At 47.0% G+C, this 25,543-nt stretch overlaps 2 protein-coding genes and 1 non-coding gene across 5 annotated transcripts in view; 1 reads left to right on the top strand and 2 right to left on the bottom strand.

Annotated features, from left to right (window-relative positions):
• The window catches only part of ELFN1 (extracellular leucine rich repeat and fibronectin type III domain containing 1), a 694,846-nt gene that overhangs the window by 496,402 nt on the left and 172,901 nt on the right, over positions 1-25,543 (bottom strand). The gene's annotated exons all lie outside the window — the stretch shown is intronic.
• TMEM184A (transmembrane protein 184A) lies at positions 1,730-24,416 on the top strand. Of its 3 annotated transcripts, none has more exons than XM_075285669.1 (9): positions 1,730-1,801; positions 13,662-13,907; positions 16,588-16,753; positions 18,068-18,158; positions 18,237-18,312; positions 20,511-20,602; positions 21,292-21,461; positions 21,579-21,776; positions 23,813-24,416. In XM_075285669.1, exons 2-9 carry the CDS (start codon positions 13,662-13,664, stop codon positions 24,058-24,060), a joined length of 1,287 nt encoding a protein of 428 aa, XP_075141770.1. In that variant the 5' UTR covers positions 1,730-1,801; the 3' UTR covers positions 24,061-24,416. The 3 variants fall into 3 exon arrangements, with proteins under 3 accessions (XP_075141770.1, XP_075141769.1, XP_075141768.1); XM_075285668.1 differs by having other exon boundaries at positions 1,750-1,826; XM_075285667.1 differs by lacking the exon at positions 1,730-1,801 and adding an exon at positions 12,465-12,546.
• TRNAV-UAC (transfer RNA valine (anticodon UAC)) lies at positions 19,346-19,418 on the bottom strand. Its single transcript has one exon. It is a non-coding gene; the product is annotated as a tRNA-Val (tRNA).

The raw sequence follows: 25,543 nt of genomic DNA, 5'->3' as shown, positions 1-25,543 counted from the left end.
AATAATCCTCCGTGACTGGTAAATAAAATTATTACATTTTTTGCATTTTTTTCCTGGTTTTTTTTTTTTTTTTTGCTTTTAATATCTCAACCGCCGTGTGCAAAAACGACCAAACCCTAAATCGCTTGTTACGTATTTCTGGACTTGTCAATCCCGACCTAGCAGAGGAGAACCGTGAGCGTCTCTGTGCTCCGCGCGGCGTTAACTCTGCTACATCTCAAGGTCAATAAATCAGGAAATAACATTTTATTTGCCGGGGGATAATTATACTTTATGTCTCACATTTCTGCCTAATCCAACCCGTCTCTGTGCAGGGGAAATAAAAACGTATTTGCTGCCAGACAGTAAATGGGAGACGCGGAGCGAATGATGAACCAAATCAATGGAAATGATATCAGGAGGAGAGCAATGAACTAAAAGTAAAACTAGAAATTGTAAAGTAATCACAGAAAATGAGGTTTAAGGCTGCAGCCGGCGCAGCGCGAGCGAATGATTAGTGAGAGTAATGTAACACGAGCGCCACTCGCCGAGAAAATACATCAACAAGGAGCCTCTATGAAGAGGAATAACTGCATTACACGGTGAGCAGGAACCAAAGTTACCTCTGTGTAACGGAAAGCAGAGAAAAGGCGTTATTAAAGGGACGGCGTGCGTTACAATGTAATATCTTACAAATCCCAATGTTTTGAAAAATTGCAGTTTCAAAATTGGCCACTAGAGGTCAGTCATAGAGACTCGGCTTTGGTTAGCTCACTTTTCAGCTGCTGCGAAGACCACTAGGGTCATGTTATTTGCTAAAAAACGGGCCGGTTATTGTTGAGGGGTCACAACCATCCCCGGCCAGTGCAAATGAAGGAGAAGATCGACATTATCAACGCTGGTCATGGATGAAAATACTGTAAAAATGATCTTTATAAAGGGGGCGCGTACAATGAGCACGACGTACTATGTAGTGCACAGCAATAAGGCCACAATGAGATTCCTTGAGGTGATCGGGGGGCCAGCACCAAAATCTTTCCCCTGTTTACCCGGGCATGCAGATTATTATGGCTCCCATTACTTTTGCTGTATTAGCGCCCCCTAGTGGTGGCGGCATGATGCCAGAAATGAGCCAAAGCCAGAACTGGATCCAGCAGGAGGGAGAAATAAAAACCCTTCCTCTATTTTTCCCATTTATTGCAGATTTTGCAGCAGTTTTTTTGAGCCAAAGTCAGGAATGGATTGAACAGAAGGGACAAGTGTAAGAACGTCTTAGATATTTCCCTTTGTAGCCATTTTTGGTTTGGGCTCAAAAAATTGCAACAAAAAAAAGTTGCATTTCCGCAACGTGGAGCCCCAGCCTTAGAGATAAGCCACTCATAGGGCTAATACATATATGACATTTGCACACAATAATAACAAGACTTGCCCAGTATAATATTGCACCCTGAGCCCTGTACACCTCTGAGTCTCCTCTGCACCTGTCATTTAGCAGGGTCTTGTATTGCAGCAGAGGTGTTATATAGAGGCAGGTCTTGTGTCAGAGTCGGGCAGGCGGGGCCGGGTGCAGGGACAGCTGATCTGCCTGTGAGCTCAGTCCTGCACAGCAGGTAACAGAAGTGGCTGACTCACCTGGCAGGAGGCGGGGAGTCACAGACAGGAAGGGAAGAGTCCTCACATCGGAGCCCCAGACACCTGCAAGACTCATGAATCCCCTTGGGCTCCTGGACTCACAACAAAACTTTCACCTCTTTGGGATTATCAGGAACATTGAGCTCCATCTAGAAGTCTGCGTCCTAAATCTGGGCAGGGGGCTGCAGAGGTCCCTGCTCTCTACCTGTCTATAGGTATGTACTATACACCTGCCTGTATATCCAGGTACCAGGGTTGTTGTGGGTCTGAGCACCTGTATACAAGCCGGAGTCACGAGAAGATCTGCTTGTGTTTTGGGGGGGTATTTAAGAAATGCATCTTGGGGAGAAACAATCTCACTATTGGTCTCCGAGTGGTTGAGCTTGCTGGAATCTGTAGTTCCTCCATCAGCCGCCTCCTGGTGTTGGTACTTGATAGTTAGTGATACATAATAGCTGATCCTTAGGGGTCTGCCCACAGATGCCCCCACTAATCCCAAAAACAGAGTTGTTTCTCATAGACATTAAAGGGATTGTCTGACGCTTTCACATATTCTGCTGCTGGGGTCAAAACCCCATTGTTCAGCCCCATCCATCCAAATGTATAGGGCGGAAATGTCTTTTATGGGGAAAACCCCTTTAATTATGCCATTATAGCCCTTGTACACATCTGTAGCTCTCAGGAGGGTTAATATTGCAGGTCTGCTGACAGCTACGTCCTCCGGCTCCCCATAAACCTGCACATTCGGATTGGCGGGGCCTAGACCTTGCCGTAGGGTAATAGAAATCTGCAGCTGCCATCACTTCCTCCAAAGGAAATAGGGGATTATTGTTGTGGGATAATCCCATTAAAAAGGGTGGGACTGAATATCCCAATGACGTCCATCATGTGATCGGCACGGTCATAATGCATATTTTGGTGTTTTGCTTATCCAGATCCATTCAGCTATTCTAAAGATATAAGCCCTCTTAGTGTTGATAGATTGATAAATTGGGGTCTATTAGCCTAGGGGTGGGTAGTAACCCTGTAATTTTTTTGGGAGGCAGGGTCTCTGTGTGATATATATCATGTTATTTCCCCCCCCCCCCCGATCCCATGTGGCTAATAGAGCCTCATTTGCATTAACACTAAAAGGGCTTATATCTGTGGAATAGCTGAACAGATTTGGATAATCTGGCACTGTACATAGTCTTGTGATGTACACAAAGGTGCACGGCTCGTTACAGTCACAGCTTAGTAATCAGAGGTTTGCCTGGTAACGAGCCGTCCACATAACATGACCATGGACCGTATATCACATGACCATGGACTGACGATGTTTCACTGGAATTAAACAGAATAAATGACAGCAAGCAGAGATCTAGAAAACCGTAAAATATTGATACAAAACATTGTAACAAAATAGAACGTAACAATAACATTGCTGTCTCAATATTTGTGTGAAACTGGGCGACCCCTTTAATGGGCTTTTCCATCTGGGCAAGTTAGGGGTTAACTTACAGATTGGTGCAACCCCAAATTTTAAGACACGACATTATACTGTAGTATTCTTACCCAGGACTATATTTTTGAGCCCCCGACTTCTCTCTGGTCCTCAGCTGGGTTACATGACCAGCCATAAGAAGACTCTGTAACTGACACAATGTTTCATGCCTGGACAGGAAGTCGTTTTTTTTATTGAATCCCGACTTCCTGTTCACATGACGCTGTGTCAGTTGGAGAATCTTATGGGTGGTCATGTGACACAGCTGAGGACCAGAAGGGAGGCGATAACTCGCATCTACATGCGCCAGAATTCGGATTACCTTCACTACAATATACGTCATGTAACTTTCTAACAGGCGAGATGATCCATTATTTGTGTAGGGGTTACTTAATTCCAGGGGTGGCTCAGTAGGGGACGAATTACCCCCATGTGGTGCCTTAATTTGGTAGTATCCAGACACCTTCAGCACTGCGGTTCTGCACAGACCCACGGACCTCTGACCAGGTGCCACGTGTTGAGCAGATACCGGAGGTTGTTTTACCATCTTATGTTTCAGGGGGCGATGCTAAATCTCCCAAGTCACCGACCTCTTCCGTGTTTATGTGCATGGCGGTGCAGTTTGGCTTTGATGTGTGTTTTCCTGCCGAGGATGTGTCAGCGCCCGTGTGGGTTTATATTATTGTATCAGACATCACATAGGTGTGGCCGGCCCGTGATCCCTGCTGGATTATCCGTCATTGCAGGAGTTTTATGGGATCCTATAAATAAACCTAAAATAACAGCGTCAGATAAACTAATAAAAATCAGGTTACTGAGTGTCGGTGACCGCAGCCATAGGGGGTGCTGTGAGGGGTGCAGCATTCTGTAGACCTGAATGGGCATTACAACTGTGGCAAAACTACAACTCCCAGCAGGCTGGATCTCCCTGTTTAGAGGCTCAATGACCTCGCTCTTGGAGGAGGTCAAAAACTGGGGCAACTTCATCCCGGCTCTGCTCGGTTGACTCCCCAAGCGCTGTCTAGTAATATAGGATACAGGTGTTTTTTTTTTTTGGGGGGGGGGGTTTGTTTGTTTTTTTTATACAAGAGAGTCAGCAAGGATGGGGCAGCCAAATACAAGCTTACCAAGTGACTACCCCATTGCTATTCACAGGAGCCGCATAGTGGGTGAGACTTGGGCTACAGATACAAGGCAACCATGTCTGCAACTCTCATCATGCAACCAGAGATCGCCTTGTTGCCCTTCACCAATGTAAGCAAATGGAGTCTTATTGTGACCCTGAGGGGCTGCAACTGCAACTTCTAGTTCCAAAAAAAAAATCCAACAGTGCTCAACCTAGAATTCCCAGCACCCTCAGGATTGCACTGCAACTCCATTCACTCACATTGGGGAAGAAGTTGCAGGAGGACCCCACAATCTTTGTCCGTGACTGTCAACATATAGCCGTAGCTCAAACACATCTCATACAGTGTTATCATTAAAACCTGCAGCCTGGGAATTATTCCTGTGGGTTTTTGCAAGATTTTGCAAAAGTTGAAATGCAGAGAAACCCACAGGTTTGCTGCAGCCCAAAACACCCAATTTCAGGTGATCTGTCCTGCAACAATATAAAAAGGAACCTTCTGTAGAGTTTTCTTGCTGGAAACTCTGCAAACAGCATGTCCGTCCTGTGTCACCTCACAAATATGTGACAGATGTCTGATCACTGGGGGGGCCCATCACCTTCAGCCTGGCCGCAGTGAGATGGATTTGCATGGAACAGGGGGGAACTCGTAATTTTGGGGATCCCACCAGTTAGATCACGTATCTTGGGGACCAGCAGGGCTCCATTCTCCGATGCAGAGATCTGATGCTGCAGATTGTGGGTTATTACTGACACCGGCGCGATGCCCACGGCTGGTCCAGTCCGGTCTGTCTACTCTCAGATACCACCACACTGAACTTCACACTCCTTGATAATCTGCAGAGACCTTTGGGATCTACATTTGTCAGATCTAGTCACTGAGCTTTATTCTAGGAGTGTAACTTGGACTAAGGTGGGCGACGCTCTGCCATGTCGATGTTCTACCTATTGCCAATCCAGTTTTGAGCCGCACATTGTTTGGGACTGGTTGGTCGGGATATCAATGATTGATGGGAAGATACAGTCTGGTTCTACATGTTCTGTCCTGCCCCTGTGCCAGGATGAGACCCAGGTGGGGGCGTCTACACTTTGTTTATGGTACCCTTTGTTCCGTGTAAGACTAGACAGGGGCGAGCCTCTGAAGATTTGTTCCATTTTTCTGGTTAATTTTGGTCCAAACTTGTTCAGTTACAACAAGACGTGAAACTATTATACTGAGGCATCTCTTCTGACCCCAGAGTATAACCTTTGGACCCCAAAAAATAGTGATTTATGGATTGCAAACGATATTTCTGCCTTGTTGTTTTCTGTAGGTTTCAGTTTATTATTCCAATGTTTGCGGTCACCGTAGGTACAACTTAAAATATATTGCATTCTCCTATGTGATGTTACAATGTTGCATTATATTATGTATTATTTATATATTATATTCTACTTGTACTCACCATCAGATTTCCTATAACTCCATGTCCCAGGCAGAACCTTCTGCTCTTGCATATTCTTTGCAGGCTGATAGATGTGATTTTTCCACCCCGGGGTCCTGTCCTATGTTAGTTCTGACCAAACACGGCTGTATTTACCCTCTCTGCTTACTTGCGTGTCCTGTTAACACTCTTTTCCACTCTGTATGATTTGTGGTCACGGTTATTGGAGCATTTTAGTGCTTTTCTGTCAGATCTTGACCACTGGTATTGAAGTCGCACACGCCAAAGTGTGGAGGTGAAGACAACGGCAAATATTAGCGGGCGCAGCTAGTCAGTCACACCAAGGGCTGTGTGTACCCGGGAGTGGGGAGGGGGCACCTCAGGGCTTTGGTATCAGGCCAGTCATCCTACTCAGATCAAAGAGATTCTTTACCTAAATTTTCTTTAGGGGACGAATTTAACAAACTAGATTTGCAAGGTATAAGACAGACTTGTGCAAAAATTGCACCTTTTTCCTCCTCTTTCCACCAGTCGCACCTCTTACTAGACTTTGGGGTGGAGACGGCCATGTTCAAAATTACTTATGCCAGTTTTCTAGGGTAACTGACTCCTGAAACCTTCTCCAGCTTCAGGTTCCGGCTCCTTCCACCATACACCATCGCCCCAATGTGTGTGGACAGGCTAAGTCTTACCCTTGTTTCTGCTACCAGTTTGGTGTGTCTGCATCTTTTGAGTATTTCGTAGCCCTCCAGCATTGCCACCTTGCACCCATTAATGGGAATATTGTGTCATCATGGCGGTGATGTACAAGCCAGTGCATCTAACCATGGCAGGTGCTATTCAGTTCTGGTGCCCTATAAAAGCAGACGGGGGTTGATCCCCAATGGCGCCCCCAGACCCCCATTACAATGGATCTATTGTCCAGACCCCGCTGACCTGCCTTTCTCCAAACCTCTTCTGTTCCTTTAAGCCCAACTTTTTATTGCTAGAATAACCTGATGAATCCCGGCAGTCGATGTGACGGGCGGATGGTACGAGAGACATGTCTGGAATGTAGAAATAGATCGACTGCAGGGGATTCGATATTGTTGTCTTACTGTTTAACTGTATTTGACAGTGCAAAATGTCATCCACATCTCTAAAGGAACATCAAAGTCAACCCGATCTATAAAAGCCTTGAAAGATCCTAAACGCAATAGAAAACCATTAAGAGTCTCTTGTGTTGGGCTCGTGTATTAACGAAACCTTCTGGATGGATTACATCACATGTTGTGGCTGAGCGTGCATGTGTTCTCAATGGGGAGAGGGGAGTAGACGCCTCTGGCAGCGGTTAAAAGGATCAACTTGTCTCTAGTTTAACTTTTTCCGATTGCACCTGTCATCTACGAGCCGACAGGTACAAAACCCGGTGATATACGAGGATGTCTGTACCTTTATGCGGATAGGTTTGCGTTCGTGGGGTCCCCAAGCGGATAATCCAAACACCCTTAGGCTGGGTTCACATCCGTGCCCGCTTTCTGTTTGGGAATTCTGTCCCCAAATCTGCTTGATAAATGCAGAGAGAAAAGTCCTGCAGCCGAGGCCCCAAGCGGACCCGAACAATGGAAACCCGAACGTAGGTGTGAACCGAGCGTAATATAGTTTAGGGACGATGTGATGACTTGTTGATTGAAGTGAAGGGTTAATTAAAGGCACAGTACATGTAATACGTGGGGACAGACTGTAGTGACAAGTTGTCGTCCTTCTTCTCCTCCTCCCATGGGGAAGATGATCGCTGATGAGTTACAGACAGAGACTCCTCAATTATTTATAGGACCATCCTAAAGCCGAACTATTGCTCAAAAATTCATGAAGCTTATCTTTACTATTTATTACACGAGCCCAGGAGGGTGAAGGGACTGCCCTGAGGTGTACAACGGGGCCGCCGGAAAATACATTACTATGTGGCAGTTTGTAAAGGGGTTATCCAGGATCACGTATCTGATCGGAGGGATCCAACACCCGCACCAGGTAGCGATCAGGTGATCTAAATACCAGTGGGCGCTGTGAGGAGGGACGAGAGCTAGAAGCAACCATGCAACTATTTAGGAAGAGGAACAGAGCTGCAGAACCTGGGACCACCGCTACATTGTACAGAACCTCGGCACCACCGCTACATTGTACAGAACCTCGGCACCACCGCTACATTGTACAGAACCTCGGCACCAACGCTACATTGTACAGAACCTCGGCACCAACGCTACATTGTACAGAACCTCGGCACCACTGCTACATTATACAGAACCTGGGCACCACCGCTACATTGTACAGAACCTCGGCACCACCGCTACATTGTACAGAACCTGGGCACCACCGCTACATTGTACAGAACCTGGGCACCACCGCTACATTGTACAGAACCTGGGCACCACCGCTACATTGTACAGAACCTCGGCACCACTGCTACATTATACAGAACCTGGGCACCACCGCTACATTGTACAGAACCTGGGCACCACTGCTACATTGTACAGAACCTCGGCACCAACGCTACATTGTACAGAACCTCGGCACCACCGCTACATTGTACAGAACCTGGGCACCACCGCTACATTATACAGAACCTCGGCACCAACGCTACATTATACAGAACCTGGGCACCACCGCTACATTGTACAGAACCTGGGCACCACCGCTACATTATACAGAACCTCGGCACCAATGCTACATTATACAGAACCTGGGCACCACCGCTACATTGTACAGAACCTGGGCACCACCGCTACATTATACAGAACCTCGGCACCACCGCTACATTGTACAGAACCTGGGCACCACCGCTACATTGTACAGAACCTCGGCACCACCGCTACATTGTACAGAACCTCGGCACCACCGCTACATTGTACAGAACCTGGGACCAACGCTACATTGCACAGAACCTCGGCACCACTGCTACATTGTACAGAACCTCGGCACCACCGCTACATTGTACAGAACCTCGGCACCACCGCTACATTGTACAGAACCTGGGCACCACCGCTACATTGTACAGAACCTGGGCACCACTGCTACATTATACAGAACCTCGGCACCACCGCTACATTGTACAGAACCTCGGCACCACCGCTACATTGTACAGAACCTGGGACCAACGCTACATTGCACAGAACCTCGGCACCACTGCTACATTGTACAGAACCTCGGCACCACCGCTACATTGTACAGAACCTCGGCACCACCGCTACATTGTACAGAACCTGGGCACCACCGCTACATTGTACAGAACCTGGGCACCACCGCTACATTGTACAGAACCTGGGCACCACTGCTACATTATACAGAACCTGGGCACCACCGCTACATTGTACAGAACCTCGGCACCACCGCTACATTGTACAGAACCTCGGCACCACCGCTACATTGTACAGAACCTGGGCACCACTGCTACATTGTACAGAACCTGGGCACCACTGCTACATTGTACAGAACCTGGGCACCACTGCTACATTGTACAGAACCTGGGCACCACCGCTACATTATACAGAACCTGGGCACCACCGCTACATTGTACAGAACCTGGGCACCACTGCTACATTGTACAGAACCTGGGCACTACCGCTACATTGTACAGAACCTGGACACCACCGCTACATTGTACAGAACCTGGGACCACCGCTACATTGTACAGAACCTGGGCACCACTGCTACATTGTACAGAACCTGGGCACTACCGCTACATTGTACAGAACCTGGGCACCACTGCTACATTGTACAGAACCTGGGCACCACCGCTACATTGTACAGAACCTGGGCACCACTGCTACATTGTACAGAACCTGGGCACCACCGCTACATTGTACAGAACCTGGGCACCACTGCTACATTGTACAGAACCTGGGCACCACCGCTACATTGTACAGAACCTGGGCACCACCGCTACATTGTACAGAACCTGGGCACCACCGCTACATTGTACAGAACCTGGGCACCACCGCTACATTGTACAGAACCTGGACACCACCGCTACATTGTACAGAACCTGGGCACCACCGCTACATTGTACAGAACCTGGGCACCACCGCTACATTGTACAGAACCTGGGCACCACCGCTACATTGTACAGAACCTGGGCACCACCGCTACATTGTACAGAACCTGGGCACCACCGCTACATTGTACAGAACCTGGGCACCACCGCTACATTGTACAGAACCTGGGCACCACCGCTACATTGTACAGAACCTGGGCACCACCGCTACATTGTACAGAACCTGGGCACCACCGCTACATTGTACAGAACCTAGAGAACCTACAGAATCCCTTTAACTCTTAATCTTCTGCAGCCTACACTACAGAATTGCATTACTAGTGGGAAGTATCGCCCTGTATCAGTGTGAATAAAACACTTGTCTATGCCGGTGTCTTTCCGCCATCACTGGGCTCAGTCATCCTGACAACCCTCTCAAAGGATAATATAACCTGATATCGCTGTGAGATGAAGTCCGTCTTGCTAACAAGACAGATTAAGCAGAGATTTCAGAGTGAATGTCATTCACACCACTTATTATACCCGGTAGGATTAATGTCTCGTGTCCTATCAAATGCTATCAGTTTGTTATTCAGCTGAATGAGGGACAATTGTTCTTCTAGGCCAACGTGATTCATTTTGCGCATCTCACCATAAAGTGTCGCTACAATTATAAAAATATCTTTCATAATTGTCCAGATGGATAAGAAGGAAGTATGTAAGATATCTTATTAAAGAAATATGTTTCTTATTCCATCCACGCAGATTCTTGTTACTATTATCACATTTATCTGTATCCAGCCTCACATATAGAAGTCTATGGAGAAGGGAGGGGGAGGTGGTGTCTGCTGCTTAGCAGGGGGTGACCCTAACCTCTCTGCTGCCTGAGGTCAACTATAGAGAGGTTATCTTTAATTGCATGATGGCGACTCCCTCTTGCATTGGCTGGACAAAAACATACCCCCTTCTATTTTTCACCATAGACTTCTATATAAGAAGCTCACTCCGATAAGTGAAAATAGAAGCGTATCCCTTTAATAAGATATATTACAAAGTTTCTTATATTCACCTGGACTATTCATTTATGACGAGTGGTTTTATAAATGGAGGTCACTTTAAGAATAGGGACGTTACTGATACTCTGCGCTTTGTAAACATTGTAATGTCGCGCGATGACGCTCATCCGTTCTGTTCTTGCCTAATGCACAGAATCGGCTGAAATCTGAAACACTGGTGGAGGTGAAGTTTTCAGGATGGGATCTGGTGCTGTTCCCTATGCAAAGCGAACGCTTCAGAGTGAGAGAGGGAGAAAAAAAGCAAATATTTACCGGCTTCGCCATTTTATAGACTTCCTACTGACGCTGTGATGATGGAGGACGGCAACGTATTGTGCTATAGTGTCTGTATCATGGCAGACTGCAGGGGCGTGCAGAGGGTGCAGTCACACTCGGGCCCAGGAGCCTTAAGGGGGCCCGTACACACGGGCATCAGGATTGAGGTTGCAGCTTCCAACTTAATATAATATTTGTTTTAATTTGTTACATATTTACTCTCTGGCTTCTTACTGACTTGCAGGGTTGTTACTGACCTTGGTTGTCTATGAAGGAGTCAGAACAGGAGTCTCCGTTGGGTCGTGGAACAATCGAGTCGGTGTTTTGGCCTCCTGAACCTGCCGTGTAAAGAGGCGCCAACACGAGGATCCTGTTATTGATCGTGGGCCGGTGGATTAGTCATTTCACTTTCCATATGTTAAAATAGAAGTGATGTAGGTTGTAGAGTCTAGAACGTCTCTGCATGTGCGTCATATAGACTGCTGGACCCTGAGGGGCCCAGAGGTCTCTGTTCTACATAAGCTATACCTCTATTCCAAAAATGCAGGGGCCCATTGCAGGTCTTGGAGCCCTGGAGCTTCACGTTTTGCTTCTGTGAATCGCTTTTTTATTGCTACTATAGCATACCTGCAAGCTGGCCCAAATTTGTCAGGACTGTTGGAATGTACCCAACCCAGCAAATTCGGGATAACCTCACCCATAAAGGAAAAATGAGAAACTTGGCACAGGACATGCAGGATATAGGTCGAATGGGAGTCAGAATTGGATGACTTTCGGAGGTTGTGACGGACGTCCCCACCTGGGGTCTAGGTGTCAGCTCGCACCCTTGGTACAGAAAAGTAACTTGAAGGTCACAGGCCTCAATGCAAAATCTGTAAAGGAGTCCTCACTTACGATATATAATCTAAAAACCGCTCCACTTATTCTGTCACAGTTGCAATTTTTGTTTCTCTAGCCCCCACCATTCCTGAGCAATCGGTGCTATTAGTTTCAGCCCCCAATGTGATAATTAGGTTCTCTGTTGTCAGGTGGGTGGTCTCAGGCTATCTACTCCAACTCCAGGACCGCCCATCTGACAGTATAGAGCCTCAGTAGTATATTGGGTGCTGAAGAAACAGCACTGATTGCTCAGGAATGGTGAGGGTGAGAGGAAAGAGTTGGAGTCTCCAAATTTATTTATTTATTTTAAATAACATGTACTAGTTTTCCTCTTCCCAATTATTCTTGTGTTGCGACACCTACCGATCCCTGCTTTTATACATCAATGGTCTCCTGCAGCCTAGGACTGACCTCCGCCACCCCTTACCTAGTATTGAACCTGCTGCAGAATCCTGTAAGACGGACATTATAATTGCCATCATTAGAATATGTCCCGGGTCCCGGAGGTGTGAAGCGAGTTAATATTAGGGCAGTGGTTAAATATTTACCTCCTATGACGGGTTCCTGGCACTCACTGGCACCGGAGCAGCGGCTGCTAAGACAGAGCAATGTGACCAATAAAAACATCCGCTCTGTACTGTAAGCTGGAAGGTGGCAAATGCCTTCCCGAACCTGTCCGACCAGTGAGACTTTTCTGACCTTTTCCTAGAAAAACTGCCTTCTCCATGCACTTGGCTGTGCTGTAGAGTATATAGAGTATATAGCTGGCAGCAAAACACGCTGAGCAACAACAACCATCACCGTGCAGGGCTTTGTAGTATCCGGCACCGCTCGGAGGCGCTACCTAGGCCCCAGTGCAATATCTGGAATTGAACCGCTATATACCTTGTGCCTTCTAGAACAGTGGTATATATTATGGGGCAGAAGGACCTTTAGGGCCCCCATCATGGTCCAGCAGCTGTTATGTCTGCAGCAACTATATCTACGCCCGGTACCAAAAATATGGTGAACTGCGTGCCCCGACACTGTCATATAGGCTACGTCCAGCTATAAGGGGGAGCGCTGCATACAGATTCATACAGATCACATTCATTCAATCCATACACAGCAAGTGCCCCCTAGTGGTAGTGGCAGAATTATAACAAGGTGCTAAGTAAAACAAGCAGCCCTATAATTCTGGACCTAAGAATGCAATGTTGGATATTGATACGTTTAGCATGTTGGCTGGAACCCTTCTCAATGGGTAAGGTTCACTCTGCGTTGTGCTATGGGGCCATTAATTTAATATGTGTACCCCTGCTTATAGCAAGTGTTCTGTCCTGGGTATCGGTGATGGGATCTGTAGGAAACTTTGCCGCAGATTCCGGCAGAGAGAAAAGTCCTGACACCCGGCAGACCCTATTATAGTCTATGGAGTCCACAGGTAACCACTTTTTTAGCAAATGGGCTCTCCACCTTTTGGGGCCACTACTGTGAACCTAGTGTGAGGGGACTCTGTGTTCTACAGGATCAGGGCTCTGTGTAGGTGCATTAGCTATGATAGAAAGAATTTTTACAAGTCTTACTACACAGGAGAACTCTCTGCACATTATATGGCACTGACTGAGATAATACAATAGGGTGAACCTTGTGCAGTCCTATGTAAACCCCTATTAGCAAACTCAGCTCTGCTACATCTGTCCATCTTTCTTCTCTGTGCACTCGGCTCCTCCCAGAGCTGATCATTGCTCCTGTAATCGTCCGGCGCCTGTCATGTGTCTCTGAATTTACCTTTGCACCCTCTTCTGTCTTTACACAGATGAATAATACGACGACTGAACAGACTGTAATCATGGAGCTAAACGTGTCGCTGTCCACGCCGCAGGCTCCGACCACGGTGAGCGCCCTGGCACCGTTATTTACTATGGACGTGAGCACCGCCGCTGAGATCCAGACGACTGATAATAATACAGTCACTGGGGATCGGTTGTTTCTGACAACGGCTGCGGCCAAGGGCATCTCCGGGGTGTTCGTCTGGACGGCTCTGCTACTAACTTGCCACCAGGTAAGAGAACTTCTTCTATTTTGTATATTGTGTGCGTTTCTGGAAAAGATGGGTGACAACCAGCATGGCTGCCATTGTAACTCGCAGTAACATTAGTCCGGAGTCTGGGAGCGCCATCGGACCACCCATGTGGGAGTTGTAATGGGGCCATATTGGTAATTGCAGAAACCAGTGTTGGATCCTCCAGAGGATCCAGGCTCTAAGACTGTAATGGTCCAGGAGAAGACACCCAATTTGAAGGGTACTATGGTCTATTTCCTAGACTATGCCCCCCCACCCCCACCCGAGGATCATTTTATATGGTGGGCCCAAGGAACCTCCATCCTAGACTGCCAGATTCAGACACACAGTAACCTCCTTCAGAAATCCACCCCCTTATCCAGTGACGGATTTTTAGTTCCACCATATCCCACTGCCCGTCATCTTTGAGAAGACCACTGACTCTCAGAAGACCACATCTCAATGCAATTTTTGGTGGCCCTTCAAAATGGAGCCATCAAATGGTAACGTCTAACCCATCTGGAATCGCCTACTTTTGGCCAGGGGTGCACAAACCTCTCCAAATTGCTGGGTCAGACGGGCTGAATTTGCAAGAATTGTTACTGGAAATTTGTGACGATCCTGCCAAATTTGGGACTGTCCAATAGGATATCGCTAGGAAATATGACCAGTGGGGATCAGCTGTAGAATAAAGTGGTTGTGCCGGGAAAGCAAAGTGACCGCTCAGGTCCACAGTGCCAGTGCCTTCTGTATGAGCACATGAGTGTCTTATAAAGGGGTATTCCAGCCCCCAAAGAAGAATTAGTGGTGGTAGGAAAATTTTTTAGAAAAGTCTTGCCCCCTGGTGTCCCAGCCACAGCTCCCTGGTCCTCCAGGGCCAATTGTTGGTTGCAGCAACAATGTTAATCACTACATGGTGGCGATGTGTGATAATCGGCGATACTGACAGCCATGATATACCCGAACCGTGGCCCTATAGGAGGCAATGGTCGCCTTCACTACAGCACCAGAACTGAAGACCATGAAGCTACAGCTGGGATAGTGGGGAGGAGGACGACAACGGACATTAGGGTGACACTACCATTGGCCTCTCCGTTGTTCTGGTCCATCAGATGGGTGGAACACTACAACAGCAATCCTATACGAAGCCCAGGGGACCCCTTTAACTGTAATGGGATCCGTCCGGTGTCTGTACTTACAACTGACAAAAAAGTCCTGCAAGTCCAACTTTTTGGTCTGGCACTCATGGACACACTGGTCTCCAAGTGACGACTCCAACACCAATGTCAACAGATCCCGACTGTGGCTTGTTTTTCTATTTTAACCCCTTGCCCTATACTAATTTTTGTTTGGGGGTCAGAAACCCACTTTAAGTATTTCAGGGTAAACAAGGGCCTGTATGACTATCAGATGAGCAGCGTAGTGCGGCGCTACTACATGTGGAGATATGGAGCGCGGGGAATAACTATCGCAGCCGGGGAGATATTCAATTAAGGATTTTGGCTTTTCTCCTCCTCAGATCTGATTATAATTGTGTTTGTAAATTGTTTCTCTGCTTCTGTATAAATAAAGTTAATTGATCGGAGCACCAGATGTTGGATACATTGTAATAAATCGTTCAGGCTAATTTGGCCCCTGGGAGCAAATATGGGAAATTGAGGCTCCGAGTGCAAACAGTTTATCGGGGACGGGATCCCTGCGGGGGAGGGGATGAAGGTGGGAAAGGTTCCCATTAAAGGGGAAAACAGGGGGAGGCGGCGGTGGGGCTAAGAAAGGTCACATGCTGGGTACTGATGATGTCACTGATGATGTCACCAGTACCCAACATGTGACTACTGAGGCCAGTGCGAGCCCAGAAAGGAATGGGGGACCCAGGCCCGGGGGTCAGGGTAGGTCAGTAAGGCGGCTTCATTATATTATCCAACCTCCGGCCCCTTTATAGGTGTTCTAGTAGTCATGGAAAACCCCTTTAATGGTCTAGTTAGGACTGTATACCCCCTCTAAGGCTCCATTCAGACCCCTTACATCCGTTTAATGGGTGCAAAAAATGGACGCCAATGGGCGGCCTTCCGTTTTTTGTTTTTTTTTGCATAAGCCCAACATAGCCGTCCTGCCCTGAATCTACAAACAGCTGTCAGATAATCTCTGTATCTCTACACATCAGATCACATTATACATTGTAACAGCATGTGACCCAGATGACATCATCGGATGCGTTCTAACTCCGCACGTGTCACTCCTCTACTATGTGTCACATGACGGGCCGTCGCTTATAACCCAGTCCTGTTGTTCTTTCCATGATGGCGTATTCCGGGGGCGGCCGCGAGATATTGGTGGCTCCCACATGAGTTATTGAGTCATGAGGTTACGTTTCGCTGGCCCTGACTCATTGGCTTGTGCAATAAGGCCGAGGCGCTTGTGGTTTATTGCCTGTTACTCATGTTGTCAGCGATGTCTCCATCTGCCTCTGGCCCAAATGCTATTTGATCAGGGAAGTGACCCTTGTACCAGCCGCGGCGGGCTGGAGTCTCCTCTGCCTGCTGGCTCAGCCGCAGATATTGATCTGTCTGTGCGCAGGTGGAGCAGACCTTATTGTAAACCGGCCGGGTTATTCCCATTACGTCTTTTCCTATTCTAAACCCATAACCAATTCTTTCCTTTTTTTTAACCCTTTCTGCAGATCTATCTTCATCTCCGAAATTACACGATTGCGAACGAGCAGCGCTACATCATCCGGATCCTCTTCATTGTACCCATCTACTCCTTTGACTCCTGGCTGAGTCTCTTGCTCATAGGCAATGACCAGTACTACGTGTATTTCGACTCGGTCAGAGACTGCTATGAAGGTGAGGGGGTAGACTTAAAGGGGAACTCCACACAGAAACCTGAAGTCAGACAGAACTCTGCTACACTAAGTTCACACCAGCGATCAGTTTCCGTTTTTCGGGTCAAACCCAGTCCGCTTAAAAAGTGGAAACCAGTGACCCCTTAGACTATAATAGGGTTCGCCAGGTTTCCACCCGAAAAATACAGAGAGAAAAACAAATGTTATGCAAATTAGGCATTTGGTGCACTGGGGGCAGCCCTCAGCTTCCTGGTGCACTGCTCTTGCTGTTCAAGTAGGATGGTGATGTCATAGCAGTGGGAGGATCAGCTCTCACTGCATGGGGTGGAGCAAGCAGGCAATAGTAGGGGTCTGGGTGGTAAGACCAGTGCACCAGGTATCTGAAGGCCCGCCCCCAGTGCACCAGGTATCTGAAGGCCCGCCCCCAGTGCACCAGGTATCTGAAGGCCCGCCCCAGTGCACCAGGCATCTGAAGGCCCGCCCCAGTGCACCAGGCATCTGAAGGCCCGCCCCAGTGCACCAGGCATCTGAAGGCCCGCCCCAGTGCACCAGGCATCTGAAGGCCCGACCTCAGTGCACCAGGCATCTGAAGGCCCGACCTCAGTGCACCAGGTATCTGAAGGCCCGCCCCCAGTGCACCAGGTATCTGAAGGCCCACCCCCAGTGCACCAGGTATCTGAAGGCCCGCCCCCAGTGCACCAGGTATCTGAAGGCCCGCCCCCAGTGCACCAGGTATCTGAAGGCCCGCCCCCAGTGCACCAGGTATCTGAAGGCCCGCCCCCAGTGCACCAGGTATCTGAAGGCCCGCCCCCAGTGCACCAGGTATCTGAAGGCCCGCCCCCAGTGCACCAGGTATCTGAAGGCCCGCCCCCAGTGCACCAGGTATCTGAAGGCAGGCCCCAAGTGCACCAGGTATCTGAAGGCAGGCCCCCAGTGCACCAGGTATCTGAAGGCAGGCCCCCAGTGCACCAGGGTAGCTGAAGGCAGGCCCCCAGTGCACCAGGTAGCTGAAGGCCCATCCCCAGTGCACCAGGTAGCTGAAGGCAGGCCCCCAGTGCACCAGGTAGCTGAAGGCCCGTCCCCAGTGCACCAGGTAGCTGAAGGCCCATCCCCAGTGCACCAGGTAGCTGAAGGCCCGTCCCCAGTGCACCAGGTATCTGCAGGCCCGTCCCCAGTGCACCAGGTATCTGCAGGCCCGTCCCCAGTGCACCAGGTATCTGAAGGCCCGTCCCCAGTGTACCAGGTAGCAATGTATAACGCTCAGTATTTGTTCTGTTCTCGGCCTCCTGAGCTCACTCTCACTTTTATCCAACAGCTTTTGTCATATACAGTTTCCTCAGCCTGTGCTTTGAGTACCTCGGCGGAGAGAGCGCCATCATGACCGAGATCCGTGGGAAGCCCATAAAGTAAGCGCAGTCGTGGATGAATGATACGCTGAATGTTCTGCTTTGTCCTTTCCCTTACCGTGTCTGTCGTTCCGTCAGGTCCAGCTGTTTCTATGGGACCTGCTGTCTGCAAGGGATGTCGTACTCCATTGGCTTCCTCCGATTTTGCAAGCAGGTAAGATGGGGATGGGTGCACTATATAGGAGTAGGAGGACTCCGGACTGTGACAGCCGGGTTGTCTCTATACTGGGAACAAAGCAGAGAATATTCCATTTTGGCCGCTGCTACAAAACCTCTTCCTGTCTAACAGTACATAGAGGTCGGAGAACTTCTTTAAATTCCACCAACTCTCCAGGTGTATTACCTGAATGCTCCTGCAGGGGTCACTATTCCAGTAAGAACAAAATGGGAGAATTCTTACTAATGCCACCAAAAATTATTAAGGGGGGGGGGGTTTCCAGGACTATAATATTGATCACCTGTTATTAGGATAGGATATTAAATTGATGGGGGTCCGAGATCTGGAAATCAGCTGATTGAAGGGGTTGCAGCATTTAGATAAGTGCTGCAGCTTCTTCACTTCTTATAAAGCACAGCGCCCTATGTTGTATAGTGGCTGTGCCTGGTATTGCAGCTCAGCCCCATTCATTTGAATGGGACTGAGCCACAACATGGCCATGTGACTGACAGATGTGAGGACATGGAGTTCACCCAAACAGCTAATTGGTAAGAATCCCGGGTTAGGTCATGAGTGTAATTAAAGGGGGTTTGGGTACTATGAAGTATAAGGTCTCATCTACACAAGCTTATGTGGAGGAATATATGTTCTAGGATCTCTGATATGGTGCCCATAGTATTTTATAGGCCCTGATGAACTTTTTAGGCGTCTTGAATTGTTCCACAGAATCCTCCATGTTTAAATAATAAAAATATATATATATCCTTGCCCATAAGAGCTTACAATCTAATTGTGTGACCCAGAGACCGGCCCCTGCTAACAGGAGTATATAGTGCAGAGTAATGTAATGAGGGTAGAAGAGAATTGAGGTCATGGGGTCAGGTCAGGACCATGGACTACGGCTGTGAGACTCAAGACTCCTTGGAGACAATGTAATGTTGTTACTATTAGGATCAGTCTAATCATCAACTTTCTGGGTTTTTGCTTTAAATTACAATTTAAGAATTTAGATAGGTAGAAATAAAACACTTGGTTCCACTGGGGCTCGAACCCAGGACCTTCTGCGTGTAAAGCAGACGTGATAACCACTACACTATGGAACCAGCTGGGGCAGTGGTTGTGTCCAGACCCTCAGGATCGGATGTCACCTGTTACATGTCACTGCCTATAATGTACTGGATGGGGGAGGGGGGCACAGATCATCTGTCCAGGGAGGTGGGCCGGTGGCATTACATACATGGCAGCCATTAGAGTTCTCCCTGATACTGCAGAGATACATGTCAGGGCTATTAGTCTAGTCTATAATAATCCTCAAATAGATGGGGAAAGACATTGATTGATTGATTGATTGATTGATTGATTGATTATAGAGATTAAAGATGACATAGATAGTAGATGGATAATGATCAGTTTGTACAGTGCTGCAGAATATGTCGGCGCTATATAAATAAAATGTATCATTAATGATAGATCATAGACGATAAGTAGCTTATATTACATGATTGATAGATGGATGGGTAGATAGTGTATATAGATGATAGAGAAACAGTATATAGAGGAGAGATCACAGACAGTAGATAGATAATGATACATAGTATATAGATTAGATCGGTTACATAGATGATATATAGTAGGTAGCTAATGATAGATAATAATTTTTTATTTATATAGCGCCAACATATTCTGCAGCATTGTACAAGATAGACGGGGCGGATGGGTTAGTATATAGATGATGGATGGATGGACAGATAGATACATAGTATACAGATGATGGATGGACAGATAGATACATAGTATACAGATGATGGATGGACAGGTAGATACATAGTATACAGATGATGGATGGACAGATAGATACATGGTATATAGATGATGGATGGACAGATAGATACATAGTATATAGATGATGGATGGACAGATAGATACATAGTATATAGATGATGGATGGACAGATAGATACATGGTATATAGATGATGGATGGACAGATAGATACATAGTATATAGATGATGGATGGACAGATAGATACATAGTATATAGATGATGCATGGACAGGTAGATACATAGTATACAGATGATGGATGGACAGATAGATACATGGTATATAGATGATGCATGGACAGGTAGATACATAGTATACAGATGATGTTGCTGTTCTATATACTTGGTACATCTCAGTGATTTCCTATTTCTCAGGCCACCCTGCAGTTCTGTATAGTGAAGCCCATCATGGCCGTCGTCACAATCATCCTACAAGCGTTCGGGAAATACCATGACGGGGATTTCAAGTGAGTGATTAGAAAGCGGGATTTTTATTTAACACAACTATTTAAAAAAAAAAAAAAAAAAGAAAGAAAAAAGTTTTCATATCTATAGGGAACTATCAGAAGACAGAGGTGCAGATTTATGCAGATTGGGGTTCCTCACACCAGTCTTCATCGCCCTGTTATAAAAGAACAGCCCCTCTGCTGGGCCGTGCGCCTTGGGGGGAGGGGGATGTACGGCCGCTCTCATCTCACATACATTTACCCCATCATTTAAACCAGAGTGTCAACGGCCAAAAACTGGTGTAGAAAGTGTAAGAAATCTGCCCCGGTGTCTTATATATCTCCCTATAATATAGTTCGGGTTTTCACACAGCAGAAATATTCCCTATGTGGAGTTTGGTGCAGATACTGCGACATATCCAACAAGTGTGAATGGGCCTGTATCTTTTGCTCTGTCTTCTACGTAGATACAATAATATGTTTGGAAATTGTTCTACAAATATTTTTATATATCTGATGTTTTATAAATCTATTTAGACTTCTGCTCCCCCCTCTGCTCATACACTGACACTATATTATACTACTGACCTCTACTGGCAAACCATTGTATTGCATATCTTAAAGGGCCAGTAAAGAAATCGGGTTTTTATTTTTAATCTAAATGTATCCACAGACATCTGGTGCTGAAATGTTCCCTCTTGTCTCCACAGTGTGCAGAGCGGCTACCTGTACATCACCATTATATATAACTTCTCGGTCAGCCTGGCTCTCTACGCCTTATTTCTCTTCTATTTTGCCACCAAGGAGCTGCTGCATCCCTTTGAGCCTGTGCTGAAGTTTCTTACCATCAAGGCCGTCATCTTTCTATCATTTTGGCAAGGTTGGTGCCCACCAATGAGCCGGTGTTACACTATCACTATGGCAGGTTACATATGCTGACACAATGTATCTATATTACCCAGAAGACGCGCCACTTACCATCCGCTTCTCCCTATAGGAATGCTGCTGGCCATACTGGAGAGATGCGGCGCCATCCCGGAGGTCCAGATCATCAATGGTAACCCAGTCGGTGCAGGAACGGTCGCTGCCGGGTATCAGAACTTCATCATCTGCATTGAGATGCTGTTTGCAGCCATTGCCCTGCGCTACGCCTTCACCTGCCAGGTTTACCGGGAGAAAAAGGAGAACTCTACAGGTAACGTCTCCTTCCTGGGGGTGGTGATAGTTTAGGCATCACCGATTGACCTGTCTAAGTGGAGCAGGACCCGAGCACAAGACTTAAGTGCGAGAACAAAATGATATATTGCATTCTAAAAGGGCGATTACGGTTTTAGTAATTGATGACCTATCTTTAGGATTAGCGTGCGTCTGAGGCCCAAGACCCCTGCAGATCAGGTGTTTGAAGTGGTAGTGGCGTTCTCTAAGTGCAGCTTCCATGGCCTGTTCACAGCTCAGTCCCATTCATGTGAATGGGGCCGAGCTGCAATAATACAATGCACCATGCTGTGCTTGGTTTTCAGTGAATGGGACTGAGCTGCAATAATACAATGCACCATGCTGTGCTTGGTTTTCAGTGAATGGGGCTGAGCTGCAATAATACAATGCACCATGCTGTGCTTCGTTTTCAGTGAATGGGGCTGAGCTGCAATAATACAATGCACCATGCTGCGCTTGGTTTTCAGTGAATGGGGCTGAGCTGCAATAATACAATGCACCATGCTGCGCTTGGTTTTCAGTGAATGGGGCTGAGCTGCAATAATACAATGCACCATGCTGCGCTTGGTTTTCAGTGAATGGGGCTGAGCTGCAATAATACAATGCACCATGCTGCGCTTGGTTTTCAGTGAATGGGGCTGAGCTGCAATAATACAATGCACCATGCTGCGCTTGGTTTTCAGTGAATGGGGCTGAGCTGCAATAATACAATGCACCATGCTGCGCTTGGTTTTCAGTGAATGGGGCTGAGCTGCAATAATACAATGCACCATGCTGTGCTTGGTTTTCAGTGAATGGGGCTGAGCTGTAATACTACAATGCACCATGCTGTGCTTGGTTTTCAGTGAAGGGGCCGGAGAACTTGCCTTAATGCTGCAGTCTTGTCCTATAGCTGATCACCCCAATCCTATGGAGAAGTCCACAATTGATAATCTTGCAAAACCCCATTACATATCGATTTATCACACCCATGAGCAATTTCCGTACCAGTGCTGCCATATAAAACCTATAGCTGTCAAAGCTGAAATCTGTCCTGTTAAAACTGACCTCGCTGTTCTGACAACCACTTAGATTTTTATAAAAGAAAACATGTCTGGTTGTCATTGGCCCGAATGAGTGACAATACTGGGTCTGAGCAGTCTTTGTTTCTTCTAGTCGGGCAACTTTGCAGGTAACTCCAGGACAGAGATGAGAAAACCAGTTTGAATGGAATTGGATTCAATGTGAAGTTTCTGGGGCAACATGCTGGCTCAGTGGTTAGCACTGCAGCCTTGCAGCTCTGGAGTCCTGGGTTCGAATCCTGCCAGGAACATTTGCATGTTCTCCCTGTATTTGCATGGATTTCCTCCCATACTACAAAGACATAGAAAAGAAAAAGTGTGCAAACCCTTGGGGCTTGCCACCTGTAAATCTGTTGTACTCTTTTCAGACCCCAGAATGTAATAAGTGTCTGCTATGGAAGGTGCAGAAAAAAAATACTGGGCTCTCTGGGTGTCCTATTCATTAGTCTTTGGGCCTCTTGGGTGACATCACAGGTTGCCAGAGTATCAGCGGTCCCCCAGGGTGCATGAGGTCATCCAGGAGGCTGGAAGAGGACCCCAAGAAAGACCAGAAGATGTAAGGTAAGGATAAGGGTGTTTTAGGTTTCTGCACCTCCACTTATTATACAGTGGGGTCTGAACAGGTGGAAGAACCCACAAAAATTCAGCAAAATGAGGGTCACCCATCTCTACTCCTGGAAGGCTGAAGCCCCACGTTGCAAAAAATGCAGCTTCTTATTTTTGCACATTTCCCATTCCTTTTGTGACCATTCTTGGCTTTGAAGCAAAAAGACACATCAAAATCTGCAACAAAATTGTTTGCACAACGTGAGGCCTCAGCCTTGTTTCCTTACAGCTCCCACATAGGGGCATTTAAAATCTGCACAGCTTCTGCTTGAAATCAAAGGACTGTTCATGTAATACTTGGATCCTCCAAAAATTTCTCTAACTGAACGGGGTTTTTTTTGTCTTGCAGCAAACATAGCCCCCATGCAGAGCATATCCAGCGGTCTAAAGGAGACCATCAGCCCCCACGACATCGTACAAGACGCCATCCACAACTTCTCACCGACGTACCAACAGTACACCCAACAGTCCATGCAGGACAGCGAGCGCAAAGCACAAGGACAGAACGGCCACGCCGTGGCCAGCAATGGACAATCGGGCAAGAAAAGGAAACAGAACGAGAAGATGATGCTCATTGTATCAGACGACGAGCTCTAGGACTCGAGAAGGTCTAACCATGGCCTATGGTTCCCGGCCAGTGACTATAGCTGCTTTGGTTTACCAATGTTTCTGACTCGTGGGTGTCTTAATGGACCCATTCGATGCATGGGGATTGGTGCCCGCCCAAAAATTGTACAGAAACTCTTGTATGGTCTGCATCAGGTCACGACCTTGCCAAGGACGGAGTAACTTGACTATATGTTATTAGGATCTCTAGCCAAATGTCCCGTGTCTGTCGTACTGTCTTCGTGCACAGGAGATCTTTCGTATTGTTTTTATGCTGTCCAGTGTTTTTGTAATAATTTTTACTTGATGCCAAAAATTCTTTGGATTTTTTTTTTTTTTTATTGATTCTTCTCAATCGCTCCTCTGCAATCCCAATGCAAACCCCAGAAGCCCACCGTGGAGTTGTCTATTTCTAGAGTCCAAGGTCAGTCTGGCGGGCGGGCGGCCGGATCTTCGTTTAGTTTACATTGATATTCTCCTCACACTCAATGATAACAGATGCAGAATAGAAATGGGACAATGCGTCAAAGTCATTTCAAGTCATACGGCGAGCGCGCCGCCCCAGGATTCTGCCGGAAGATTGATTGGAATTATTCCATGGACAACCCTGTGGATTTCTGAAACCAGTTTTCTTTCTCTTCTGGATTATTACAGGACGATGGATTGGTATTTTCTTGTAAACGATTGCTGAAGGGCCTGAATTAAAGATGTGGATCCAGAAAAAGTCACTTCTGGTTTCGATTTTTCAAAATTTTTGGAGACCTGGCCGAAATGGCAATGAGTAGCCAGATACATTGTATCGAATCTTTGTATGCCGTCAGATATTGGTTATTTTTTTTGTTACTGTATCTGATCAGTGTTCTCTACCCCATAGAGGTGGCCGGGGGGGGGGGGGGGGGGGGGGTATTCTGGGAATGGCCCTGCACGAATACCCTATAAATTAGAGGGCAAACTAAATTACCTTACCAGTTGCCCCACTGGGTTCCCGATTTTCATCTTTATTACACCTCTGTAATAGCCACCAGTTTTTCTGGACTATTTGATGCACATTTCTCTTTGGTAATCTGAGGTCCAACTAAAAGTGGGGGGACAAGTGTGTTGCATCACAAAAACACCATGTGCATAAGGTAGTCTGAGACTCTGCCCCTTGTTCTTGGCTGAACTAAGTACATGGAGAGTGTACCAAAAACATGGGCGCACTTAGGACAGGGTAGAGTCCCACATATGGTCTAATACCCTCTTAGTGCCCCATACCATATAATGCCCTTCACATAATTTTAGGTTTCCTTTAATACAGCTATCCACAGTACGTGGCCTGATTTGTGACAGTGTTACAGTGACTTATTGGTCAGGGACTAAGAAAACTCCTTAAGGAGAGCACCTTTGCAGGCGTATGGAGACTTACAAGCCATTTTTGCTCCACTGGGGGATTCTGGGGAATATGCAAATCTGTTTTCCAGGATGTAATTAGGAA

The sequence above is a fragment of the Leptodactylus fuscus genome, chromosome 8, assembly GCF_031893055.1.
Source record: "Leptodactylus fuscus isolate aLepFus1 chromosome 8, aLepFus1.hap2, whole genome shotgun sequence".
In the NCBI taxonomy this organism is placed as follows: domain Eukaryota; kingdom Metazoa; phylum Chordata; class Amphibia; order Anura; family Leptodactylidae; genus Leptodactylus; species Leptodactylus fuscus.
Note: the sequence above shows the minus strand (reverse complement) of the source record. Positions and strands in the feature narration are given on the sequence as shown.

Bases quoted from the DNA above. Each gene is read 5' to 3' on its own strand.
- TMEM184A (XM_075285669.1), top strand. From the start codon at position 13,662: ATGAATAATACGACGACTGAACAGACTGTAATCATGGAGCTAAACGTG. The intron at 13,908-16,587 runs GTAAGAGAACTT...CCCTTTCTGCAG, and splicing joins TGCTACTAACTTGCCACCAG to ATCTATCTTCATCTCCGAAA. The intron at 20,603-21,291 runs GTGAGTGATTAG...TTGTCTCCACAG, and splicing joins TACCATGACGGGGATTTCAA to TGTGCAGAGCGGCTACCTGT.